The 12,271-nt window shown below is 48.0% G+C and overlaps 1 protein-coding gene across 2 annotated transcripts; it reads left to right on the plus strand.

Moving 5' to 3' along the window:
• The first annotated feature begins 769 nt into the window (after positions 1–769).
• Positions 770–11,633, plus strand: ANXA4 (annexin A4). Of its 2 annotated transcripts, none has more exons than XM_042029492.1 (13): positions 770–1,058; positions 4,306–4,360; positions 5,436–5,511; positions 5,903–5,997; positions 6,278–6,391; positions 6,562–6,652; positions 7,315–7,394; positions 7,788–7,844; positions 8,267–8,360; positions 8,861–8,956; positions 9,384–9,442; positions 9,727–9,849; positions 10,108–11,633. In XM_042029492.1, exons 1-13 carry the CDS (start codon positions 934–936, stop codon positions 10,165–10,167), a joined length of 1,125 nt encoding a protein of 374 aa, XP_041885426.1. In that variant the 5' UTR covers positions 770–933; the 3' UTR covers positions 10,168–11,633. The 2 variants fall into 2 exon arrangements, with proteins under 2 accessions (XP_041885426.1, XP_041885428.1); XM_042029494.1 differs by lacking the exon at positions 770–1,058 and adding an exon at positions 1,528–1,761.
• The last annotated feature ends 638 nt before the right edge of the window (positions 11,634–12,271 follow it).

Here is a 12,271-nt window from a genome sequence, read left to right on the forward strand (position 1 = left end):
CCTGGTTTTTCTGTTCCCCTGGTCCATGTCCCCTTGCATGAGCAGTGCTGGGCTCTGTGGAGCTGTTTTGGGAGGCTGAGCTGCAGCGGGAGCTGTAATAAATAAACCACACAGACATGCTCACTGGGGCACAGCCTGCCTGCATCCAAGCTGCTAAATTTAGGTCCCTTCCAGCAAACGAGCATGTGCAAAGAGGCACAGGGATGAGACAGGCCTGTCGTATGAGCTGGGAAAAAACTGAGACTGTTGGTTTACCCATGATAATAACAGCACTTTTGGCATCAGAGGAGACCAAAGGTCCTGAGGATAAACACTTGAGGACAAGATATGTCTGTTGCAAGGCCCATTTCCCTCTGTCAGCCTTGTGATCATGTCTATGGCTGACCCTGGCAGGGGCACATCAGGGCAAAAGTGAAGTCCCTTTGCCTGAAGGGTCTTGGCTTGAGGGCACTGCCATTTATTGGGGCAAAACGAATAATCTTTATGCAAAGAATCATCCTTACTGAAATCATGGCTATTTGCAATGTAGAGTTCTTAGACAAGGGGTGAGGATACTGAAGACCCAGAGGGGTGCTGGGGGAGCAAAGGAGGCACGACGCAGATAAGAAATCCCCACAAACAACACCGGGGGAGGAACGGGACTTCTTGTTCGAGGATGTTGCTGCCTGTGCGCTCCACGCCGTCGTCCCCCTCGCTCCCCCCTCGGGTGTGCCCTGCCGCAGACATGAGTGAGAGACCAGAGCCTGCAGCCAGAGCCCCTCTGTTCCCAGGGATTTCTACAGGGAATGCCGGGGAGCGTGGAAGCCGTCCCAACCTGCCAGCCCTCCGTGTAACCCCAAAAGTGCAGTTTGGCGTTTCATCCCAAACGTGCAATGTGAGTGAGGCTCCCCGGGCAACTTCTCCCTGCTCTGGATTACAACCAACTGTTTAGGGATGGGCAGAGCCGGGCTGGAGCTCCTTCACGTCACTGCCGCGTGTCGCCAGGGCGGGGACTTTGCCACCCAGGACAGCCACCAGAGCTCTCCCCATCTCTGCCAGGGACCCGCGTGGGACAGCAGGTGAGTGCCAAGCGAACTGGGGATCCGCCTTGGCATGGGGACGGGGCTGCACGGCTGGAGGTGCCTGGGAAGCTGCCAAGCGCCATCCCCGCTTTCCAGCGCGCAGTGCCGGCAGTGCGGGAGTGGCAGCCCCGGACTGGGCGATGCCAAGGCACGGGGGCTGCCCGGGGGCTGAGGAAGGACAGGGGGCAGCTGTGGGATGGAGGAAGGGCTGACCCTTCCCGGGCACAGGGAGTGCGGGTTTTGGTTCCTATTTGTGCCGTGCCCAGGCTGGCGCGTCCGCCCCGCTGGCCGCTGGAGCGCGGAGGGCATGGCCGGGGGCTGACGCGGTTCGGGGTGGGCGCACAGGCTGAATGAGGCGTACAAGGCTATAAAATCGTATTTTCATTCCTTCTGAGGGCAGTGGCCAGCTAAAGGTCAGCGTGTGGCAGGCGCTGGGATATTTCAGCTGGCTCGGGGCTCGTGGCAGACGGGAGATCCCTTCCCGAGCTGCAAACTCGGAGTCAGTGACCCTGCCAGGGCTGCATCCCGCGCACCGGGAACAGCTGGCCGTGACGGAGCTGTGGAAAAGCTGATCCGGCGCAGGGTGTGGGTTGTGTTTGGGTAAACGTGCACCGAATGAAGGAACTCGTCAGACAAGTCCAGTGTTTGCCTCGCAAGGAAAAGGGTCACAAAGCAGTGGGTTTCCATCCAGATCCGAGCGGTAGGACAGGCAACGCTGCGAGCTCAAACTGGGGGGGAAAACGCCCTGTGTTTATATCCTCTTAAGCTGTTGGAAGCTTTCCTTGCTGGCTCCTGTGTGTGTGTGTGCTCCGAGCACAGTGGAAAACCTGATTGTGTTCAAGCCTGAGCTTGAACTGGCCAGCATACATGATAGTCTCAGCACTTCCCTGATAAATTGAGTTTATTCTGGATTCAGCTTTTAGAGGATGTTGATATGGACTTAAAACAGGCTGATTAGCTGATAAAGCCTGCCAGGAAAAGATCATCCATGGAAAAAATAATTGAATAATGGGAGGGATCCCTCCTACACTTGCACTCTATCACCTGGGCACAGTGTTTTGAGCCTGTTCTAAGCCAGATTTACTGTACCAGGCCTTTATTCTGGGGTGAAGCAAATAACATCAGGACCATAGCACTGGCTGGCTGACTCTTGCATGTGTAGTTTAATTCTTCAAAACACAGAGCGAAGTATTGTTCCTATCCTGAAGCTGTTTTTCCTAATGGAGCTGCAGGCCAGGAATTGTGTTAAGCTGCTGAGCGCTGGCAAATCTGCTGACAAATTCCCTTCTCTGCTTGCCAGGGGGTGGCTTAGGAGAGTTTCATTCGCCTAAAGCCCCAGCTGCAGACCCCTTCAGCTGTGAAAGGGTTACAGGGGCCATTGCTGGACAGCCTGGCTGAGCTGCTGAGCTCTCCCACCTGTAACTTCAGTGGCTCCTTCTCCCACAGAAATGCACCAGGAACAAACCAGCATTTGCAGATTGAGCAGTGCGGTTTGCACTGCTGCCTTTTCAGTGCTCTGCTCTTTCAATTCCCAGTGATGTTCACAGGATGAAGAAATCAGAATCTTGCAGTCAATATTCAGTGTGGTATTTCTGCTGCAAATGGATGTTGTGAGAGCATTTGCCCTGAATCCAGTACATGCAGCCTCTCCTCATAGTTTGGTTTCCTTCTGCCAGCTCATTTGCGCTCAGAATTTCTCTGCTTCCCTTTCCCTTGCTACTGACCTTTATTTTGCTCTCTAATTGACTTGCTAAACTTTTGTACAAACCAGCTGGATGGTAAAGCTGCATCATAAAAACAGCAGTGAAATTCGGAGCCTTCATTTAGTGTTTGACTAAAGCAAATAGAATTGGCTTTTTACTTCTGTAAAAGATTAGAGAAGAGCAAAGATGACTTTTCTGAGGTCTAGGTCATAATGTGATCGCTGGAATTTATGATCAGATGAAAGAAAGCAAACTCAACACTACCAATTGCCTGATTGCACAGGGTGTAGTAAGGTGGAGGTGCACCCGGGAGCGCCTGTGCATAACACATCCATGGCAAGTGCCACACTGAGAGTTAACTGGCCTGAACAGCACACCCAGGGCTGTAGGAGTCATGTGGAGCATGAGCAAACACACTCCTGTTCTTGCACAACTGTCTGGGCTCTTGGATAGCAGCTATTGAGCACCACGAGTAGAACTGGGGAGAGATGTCATTCGCTGCTGGCACCTCTGCTTCTGCTTCAGGGCTTTAATGAGAGAACTCACTCAGCCCTGGAATAAAACCACACGTTTGGTGGGTGGACTTTACTTGCTGTCACTGTGTTGGCATATTTTGAATTTATTTTTTATTTAATTCAACCCTACTGTATGTAGGTATCTCCTTGAGTCTGCCTTTCCTAACTCCTCTGCTGAGATGCTGGGATAAACTTGAGTTGTGGGGAAGTGAACCTTGTCCTGGTACGTGACATCCTGTCAAGTGACCAGGGATACAGGAAAATTTGGGTGTGTTCATGCAAAGGCTCTATGATTGAAAACAAAATTATGAACAGAACTAATAACCCTGGGCAGATGGCAAGAAAGCTTTGGGGTTTTTCAAGGGTTTTGTCAGTTAAAACTGCAGCCCTACAAGGAAGGACACAGTGCACCAAACTGAGGGGATGTTGAATATAAAATGTTCTATTAAAATATTAAGAGGAAAAATAATTCTCCTGCCCAGTGCTCAAGTAAGGTTGTCCTTTGTGTGCTCACCTACACCACGATGTCTCTGCCTCCTAGGAAGGTTCATGAAGGCTTAGGGCTGTGTGGGCACCTTCACCCTACTTCATCCTCACCCTGCTTCACCCTCAGGCTCTCACCTGCCAAGGTCAAAGCCATGTGTTTTGAAGGACATAGGAATCAAGTCTATTTTCTTTGCTCCCAGGGCAACACTGTCTCCTTCTCCTTGTAGTCTGAGCCAGGCTGTCATGCTGCCACTAGAGAAAAATCATATTAAATTACCAGTGCTAATCACCTGCCTGTCCACCACATCCCTTCCAGCCTGGCCCTGGCCCTGTGCTGTCGTGATCCAGCCTTTGCCCAGCGCTAAGCAGGGCTGGACACTCTGGGAAGCTGCTCTGGGCGTTCACTTGGGCTGTTCAATCTTGCTTTTAATCCTCAAAGAATTAGATGGTTACTTAACAAGCTTCATTAACCTTCAAGGGAAGGTGTATTCTATTAATTATTTGCTAGAAAACTAACACTCCCTGTGTTTTTTATTACAGCTGTCTAAGTGCCCCGGACGCAGACAATAACAGATTGACCAAATCCCAGACGATGGTGAGTGTGTGTGTTTGCTGTGCCAGGCTGTGCCAAGCCTTTGCTCTGACCTGATCAATATGGGGAGTGTAGCTCAGATAAGGACACAGCAGGAAGAACACTGTCGCTGTCTGTCTCTTCAAGGGGATGAATTTATTGCCTCTCTCTGCTTCCTCCTTGTAGAGGAGAATGACCCACACCTACAGGCTTTTGCATTTGGCGAGTTAATGGAAAACCTGATCAGATATTAATTCAAAGAACATTAATTTCTCCAGATAAACTTCCTGGGCATATTATTCTTCCCAGGTTGAGCCTGCAAGGCAGCCATTTCTATGGTTGTTATTACAGAATCTTGGAATGGTTTGGGTTGAAGGGAACCTTAAATGTCATCTAGTTCCACCTCCTGCCATGGGCATGGACACCTTCTGCTAGACCAGGCTGCTCCAAGCCCCCTCCAGCCAGACCTGGAACACTTCCAGGGACAGGGGAACATTTTTCTGCCCATTGAATGTTAAGTAGTGTTTTGCTGATTATTTTCTTGGGAACATGAAGAGCTTTGTAAGAAAAGTGTATTTCCCCAGAAATGGCACTAGACCAGAGGCAGGAGAAACCTGTTTGTGAATCACCTTTTCAAGTAAAACACTGCACTTCCTGGTGTGCTGTTCAACAGAATGGTGGTCCTTGACTGCTCTTAGAGAAGTCAGGAATGGGGCTTTGATGGGAACAGCCTCTTCTATGATTGACATGGAAAACTGATGGTTAGAAGCTGGATTGAACAGAAATGTTAGGCCTTATTTAACTGGAAAGCAGATACTCCATGGGCAGCCTCATTAAGATATTTTCTCCTTTCAGTTGAGTCCCTGTGGCTTATTTCTTCTGTGGCTGGGAAGTTCCTCTAGAACAAACCATTTCTTTTTAGGATAGGATGGAACCTGGTATAAAATCAATCATGTTTGGAGGGTGGACTTTACTTGCTGCCACTTTCCAAAAAATATGTTTGCATCTTTTGAATTGTCTTTTTTTTTAAAATTCAGCTCTACTCTGTGTGTGTCTCACTTTGTGACTACTTTTCATAACTCCTCTTGTGTGGGTTTAGGCGACAGTCAAGGGCGTCTCAACCTTCAGTGCTGAGCAAGAAGCACAGGCACTAAGGAAGGCCATGAAGGGATTTGGTAAGTTGCTCTCCCTCCGCTGTTACACCTTCTTTTTTAGCTTTGATGGTTGGGAAGGTTTTTACTGGTGGTTTTTTGGAAGGGAAGTTCAGCCATTTGCATCACCTCACTGCCCAGTGAGGGCATTGGAGGGAACTGGGCAACTTGAACCCCCCCTCTTTTCCTTCAGGAAATCCAAGTTATGGCCATAAAAGCATCCTCAATCAGGCTCTTGTTTTCTCTCTCCTGTAGTGTGGTGCTGCTGGGCTGAGGCACTTGTGCACAGATGAGGCCCAGGTTGTGCAAGGATGTGTGTAAGGTGGTGTGGCCAATGGCACACCCTGGGCAAGGCCAGAGCAGGCCTCTGGTTCTGGTACAAGCAGCTTGACTGGTTTTCATTGCTTCCTTCCAGGCACGGATGAAGATGCCATCATTGAGACCTTGACCAAACTGAACGTTTCCCAACGTCAGCAAGTTCTGATCACCTATAAGAGCACTATTGGCAGGGTAGGTCTCTTCAGAGATCAGCAGCTGGGGCTCTAACTGGGGGTTTTTTGGATCTTTTTCGGTTTGTATCACTCGGGTGAAATGTGAAGAACGTCCCAGTCTCCACAAGAGTATGACTGGCGCTGAGCACAAGCTTTCCTTGGCCAAGTTTTTTTTGGTCTTGTTCACTTCAGAGTAACTGTTCATCTGAGGAGGGTTGGAGCATGAAGAAAAGTGGTGAACGAGTTCTTCCTCTTCTCAAAGGCCATCTCTTCTCCTTTCTTCTCTTTCTGTCTTCTAGGATTTGATTGATGACTTGAAGTCTGAGCTCAGTGGGAATTTTGAAAGGGTGATTGTTGGTTTGATGACTCCTACCACCATGTATGATGTGCATGAACTGAGGAGGGCTCTAAAGGTTTGGAAATCTTTTTTTACGTTGCATGAGTTACGGTCAATTAAGTATGCAATGGTGTAATTGTATCTTAATTATTAATTTCTTATTAACCTAAATATAATAAACAAAAGTCGTAGTTGCCCTTCAAAACAGTTGTCATACTCTTGGCTCTTGTCTCTGCGGTTCCCTAGGGAGCAGGAACAGATGAAGGCTGCCTGATTGAAATCCTGGCTTCTCGCACCAACGCAGAGATCCGGCACATCAACGAGAACTACAAGCTCCGTACGTAGCTCACTCTGCGACTTCATACTGGCTGAGAAGCCACTTGTATGTGTGCAGGGCTGTGTGAAGAGGCAGGAGAAGGGTCTGTCAGCATCAAGGACTAGAATTCCACCCAGAAATTGAGTCGGTGTAAATATAATGGCACCCAGAGGTGGTTATGTCTGTCAGCTGGAGGTCTGGCAATAGTGGTTCTTTTGCCAGTTTTATGCCGGCTGTGCTTCTTAATTTTGCCCTGTACCACTCAATACGATAGCTGGATTGCTGGGATGAAAGCCAAGAAGGGCAAGGGCATCCTGGCTTGTCCCAGTCACAGTGTGGCCAGCAGGACAGGGCAGTGCCTGTCCCCCTGTGCTGGCACTGCTGAGGCAATTTGAATCCTGGGGACAATTTAGGATGGATATTAGAAAAAGGTTCTTCACCCAGAGGGTGGCTGGGCACTGGAACAGGCTCCCCAGAAAAGAGGTCACAGCACCAATCCTGATGGATCATCTCAGGGAGTGTTTGGACAACGTTCCTGGGCACAAGGTGGGACTCTTGGGGAGGGTTCTATGCAGGCCCAGGAGTTGGACTTGGTGATCCTTGTGGGTCCTTTCCCACTCAGGAAGTTCTGTGGTTCTGTGAGCTGTTAGTAACGGATCTGCTCTGTGTGTGTGCTCTGGCAGAATACGGCTCCACCCTTGAGGACGACATTGTTTCTGACACATCCTCCATGTTCCGCAGAGTCCTCGTGTCCCTCGCGACGGTGAGTCCAGGATCGGGGAAATAAGGGGAGTGAATCTGCTGCTTGCTGGACATCTCTCACTCACTGATGAGGTGCTTCAAGCTGGCTGTTATTTCAGTTCTCTTGCATTTCACCTCACCAGCATTTCACACCAGCTTCTGCAGGGAGAACAGCTTCACTGTGGGCATGCTTTAATGCCATGTGCTCTTTTTAAATTAAAGTGGATGGCTGCTTGTTTCAAAAGGAAGAACAAATCACTTCTGAATCACATTTTGCTGTATTTGAAACCCACTATTCAATGTTAAGAACCCCATTATACATCTCCAGTAACTGGTTTTGAATGGGGAATTTGCAGGACTTACTTCCATTAGTTGCTCTGTTGAAATGAGTTTTTTCACCCTTGTATCTCTGCAGGGTAACAGAGATGAGGGAACATTTGTGGATGAGGCCCTTGCTCAACAAGATGCTCAGGTGTGTAGCAATTTGCTTCCTTGCAAGAACTGTCTGGGTTTGTATGTGTGATGTGTGGTGAATCCCTGCTGTTTCTAGACCAGTTTTTTTCAAGGTAGATGAGTAAGCCTGAAGCTCTGTTAGTCAGCAGTGCCCTAGCAGAGACTAGATTGGATATTAGGAAATATTTTTCCCCTGAAAGGGCTGTCCAGTTCTGGCACAGGCTGTCCAGGGCAGGAGTGGAGTCCCCATCCCTGGGGGGATTTAACAGATTTGTGGATGTGGCACTTGGGGACATGGGTGAGTGGTGGCCTTGGCAGTGCAGGAGAAGGGTTGGATTTGATGACCGTAGAGGGCTTTTCCAAACCAAATGGTTCTATGAAGTAAAAGCCTCCTTATATACACCTGGTGTTCTCACTTTGTCTGTTCATAATGTCTTCAAGTGCCTGTATGAAGCTGGGGAGAAGAAATGGGGAACAGATGAGGTGCAGTTCATGTCCATCCTCTGCACACGGAACAGGTGCCACCTGCTAAGAGGTAGGACCTCTCTGGTGTCCTGGACTTCTTCCCTTGTTTGAGGACAGTACTTTTGTAGGAGCTTTGTACTTGTTTCTTAACTGATTGTGATCCCTTCCTGAGACAACAGATATTCTTGGAGCCAACTGATTCAATTCTTTTGGACCATTTTATTCCCTCCTGAGACAAAATGGGAGTTGAGAAAAACATCCACACAACTTGCTCTAGCCTGTGAATTGGAGATAATAAAGTGTGACTCCCATGGGACAGAGCTAAGCATAGAAACTGTCTGCATTGAATAGCAGTTCTGGAAAATCCTAGCAGCAGTGGTTGGCTAATTAGCAAGACAGCTGATAATTAAAATGAATTATTTCTGAGGGGTAGCCCTGATTTAGCTTACAATGTCACAGTAATGGTGCAATGTTTGTACAGGGTATGAGGAGCTTGATCTTGCAAAATGATCCTCGGGGGTTACACTGAAGCAGCTCACTTGGCTCTTTCTATCCAACTCTTTCTCCTAGTTTTTGATGTGTACAGAGGGATTGCTAATAAGGACATCACAGAGAGCATTAAATCCGAGATGTCAGGAGACCTCGAGGATGCTTTGTTAGCTGTGGGTGAGTTCCCTGCTTTTTAAACTTGGTCTACAAACTAATTAAAGATACTGTCTCTTGCCCTGACTGTTTGCACAGCTTCAGGAGGTGGATTCTTTTTCGCTGTTTTACAAGCCACAGTGTTTTAATCTTTGCAGATACAACCTGGTAGGAAGGCTTTGTGCTTTGTATTTCTCTCCCAAGGGATGCTTTGGCAGCTGACATTTGCTGTCTGGAAGCTTTAAAGCCTTAAAAATATTCTATTGCTGCACACTGGGCACAGAGACATTGACTGACAGCAGGTGACTGATTCTGGATGTCCGCACTGTTCTTGTTGAGTTGCACTTTTACAGAATAAACATCTGCACTGAGAAAGTGCTGGAAGGGTTTGGAAGACCTTCTCCTTCAGTGTTTATTTGCTTTAATTCTCTTGTTCTTGTCCCCCTTACAGTGAAGTGCTTGAGGAATAAACCTGCATATTTTGCTGAAAGATTGTACAAATCCATGAAGGTAAAGAGCTTTTGGTATTTTCCCCCCTGCCTCTCCATGCTTGAGTCACTAGCATGACAGCAGTTAGAGAAAAAGAAACTGTGTTAATTGGGGGAAAAAAAAGAAGTCTGAGTTTTTCTGTGGACCTCTTTTCCCTCAGGAAGCTCAGAGCTGGAAGTGGATCCCTGTATTAATGCAAAAATGATCTAACTAGGAATGGATTCCACAGAAGGCCAAACCTTTGTGTCTGTCACTGGTCTGTCCAAAGTGCTTTGCAGCTGTAGCTGGTTGTTGTGTTCCTTTAGGGCCTGGGCACAGATGACAGCACGCTGATCCGGGTGATGGTGTCCCGCTCGGAAATAGACATGCTGTACATCAGGAGGGAGTTCCTGGCCATGTACGGGAAATCGCTCCACTCCTTCATTAAGGTAAGCTCTGGAATCTTACAAACAGACCTGGATTGCTAAGCAGCTTCAAGGAGACCCTCTCAATGCCTTTTGGGTATTTTAGAGGAGGTGGAATTAAGGAGATTTTACATTTATGTACTGAAAACTTCCCTGAATGTTCTTGGTTATTAAATTGTCAAAGAGGGTACAAACACTACAATAAGACATTTATGCTGGAAGGAATCCTGCTTTCCATGGAGCTGCAAAATTAATGGTGTTCCTTTTTTCTGCTCTCTCTAGGGAGACTGCTCAGGGGACTACAGGAAGGTTCTGCTCAGGCTGTGTGGTGGGGAGGATTAAAGGAGACCTGGGGGACCTGCTGATAAAATTATTGTTTAGGTTGGAAAAGATCTTTAGGATCATCGAGCCCAATCATGATAAAGATTTCTTTATTTTTTCCCAAATGCCTTATTAATTACTCTGATTATTGACTTAGGTTAGTTCATGCACTGGTTAGATAGTGGCCATTCTGGTTGACCCTTTTGATACACTTTCATGCTTGGAAGACCCATTTGCCTACTAACTGGGCTGGTGAAGCCCATCTTACACAGAATGCTATAACCAAAGGTATAAAAGTTGTTTTCTGACCAGCTGCCCCTTTGCTGTTGTGTTCACCAGCAAAATGCATCGACTAAAGCAAACCTGGATGCAAAGTGTGAGAGGCTGCATAGGGAAAAGCCAACCTCATTGGTACATGGAGACTGCAGGACACGGGTTTGCCTCAGTTTCTGGGTAGAATTAAAACACAAAGAACCCAAATACCTAAAATGCAAGCACGTTTACATATTAACTTGCCTCTGTTGGTGTGGAGCATTAACAGCCTGGCTGTACTGTATGTATATGTTGCCTGTACATCTGCAAGTGGGGAAGTTGTCATTGGTGACATCAGAAAAACCTTTTTCTACCCTGGTTAGAGTAGCCCTGTGCTTTTGGTCTGTCTGCTTGGTCATGGGGGTATAAATAATTAGGGTTATAATACAAACCCTGCTCTGGATAAAGTGATGTCATTGGAATGGTGCCTTTTAAGGAATGAGCTGTCCCCAAAACCCCACCTCATCAGCCTGGTGCTGGGGTAGCTCCCCAGAGTTTCCCGGGACACCTCCCCAGATCTCCCTGTGGCAGCTCCCCAAGTCTCCCTGAGGTAACTCCCCAGACCTCCCTGGGACACCTGCCCAGGTGTCCCCACGCTGGCTGACAGCTGCCCCATGTCACAGGGCCGATGAGGGATCCTGGGTTTGTGCGTAGGCCTCTCCTGAACGTCCACACCAACCTCTGGGAGAGACTTTCCCCCTACACACCTGCCTGATCACTGTTTTCACTACAAAAATGGGATTCTCTTTTGGCTTGGCAATTTATTTTTTACTGCTGGTGTGTAATCCTGTTGTGAAGGATCAGACTGAGGCTGCATCGTCAAAGCTGAAACACTGAGGTGGCTACACCCCAATTCCGTCATCATTTTCCTCTAGAACAGGCTGCTGCTGGCTGGAATAGGAGATGCCTCTGTGACCTCCAATAAAATAATTTCCTTTCTCGTTCTCTGGGCTGCCATTGTAGACACATTCCTGACTTTTGCCGGGAGAGGAGGCAGAGCTTCATCCAGTTTTTCTGAGGGCTCTGTCCAGGACAAGGAAATGCCCAGCACAGCACAGCAGCTGCGGACGTGCGTGGGCTGGGGGTGGGTTTCAGTGCCGTGGGTCGTGTTGGGTTTCAATGCCTTGGGTCAGGTTGCTGAGTATGGAAAAATGAATAAAGAATTTGTTTCTGTATTTTCTGTCCCGCTGGTGTGTTCTGGGAGGGGACACAGGCAAAGACTTGTTTTGTCCCGAACTCCCGTGCTCTGCCGCGGGGGGAGGAGCGGCTGCGGGGCTGCTCCTTATGCTAATTAGTCCACGGTTTTAGTCTTTTTTGTATCTTTTACCTTCGATAAGGACTTTCCAACGCATAAACTCAGTCTTTGTCTCCTCTTTATCTTCTGGTTTCTGGAATTGTCCTTGTTGTCCATAAATTCTACAGTCCAGATGTCCAACCTCTCCAACACGGTTGTCTCCCAGGCTTTGTTCATCGAAGCACATCAGAGTTTGTTTACCAAAACTTAACAGTTTCGGTAATTTTCCCAAGCTTTCTACAAAAGCAGCTTATGACAACTTTGCTAAATGCTGGCTAAGAATAATTTAAGAGTAACGCACTATTTGTTATTAACACATATGCATTAGTTGCGATTAAGTAAAACAATAAATTCAGGAGTCAATTTAAACCATTAACCACCAGGAGATTCTCTGGCGCCCGGAGCGCAGGAGCGCCCCGGGCCTGCCCGCGCAGGCGCAGAGCCGCGGGGCCGCGGCCGCCGCCGGCCGGGGCAGAACTCACTATGCGGCACCGAAACATAAGCATTAGTTGCGATTAA

Source organism: Corvus kubaryi, unplaced genomic scaffold (genome assembly GCF_017639235.1).
Source record: "Corvus kubaryi isolate FWS band 111438036 unplaced genomic scaffold, C.kubaryi_AGA036_p1.0 37326, whole genome shotgun sequence".
NCBI classification, from domain to species: Eukaryota; Metazoa; Chordata; class Aves; order Passeriformes; family Corvidae; genus Corvus; species Corvus kubaryi.

Bases quoted from the DNA above. Each gene is read 5' to 3' on its own strand.
- ANXA4 (XM_042029492.1), top strand. From the start codon at position 934: ATGGGCAGAGCCGGGCTGGAGCTCCTTCACGTCACTGCCGCGTGTCGC. The intron at 6,392-6,561 runs GTTTGGAAATCT...GCGGTTCCCTAG, and splicing joins AACTGAGGAGGGCTCTAAAG to GGAGCAGGAACAGATGAAGG. The intron at 9,443-9,726 runs GTAAAGAGCTTT...GTGTTCCTTTAG, and splicing joins GATTGTACAAATCCATGAAG to GGCCTGGGCACAGATGACAG.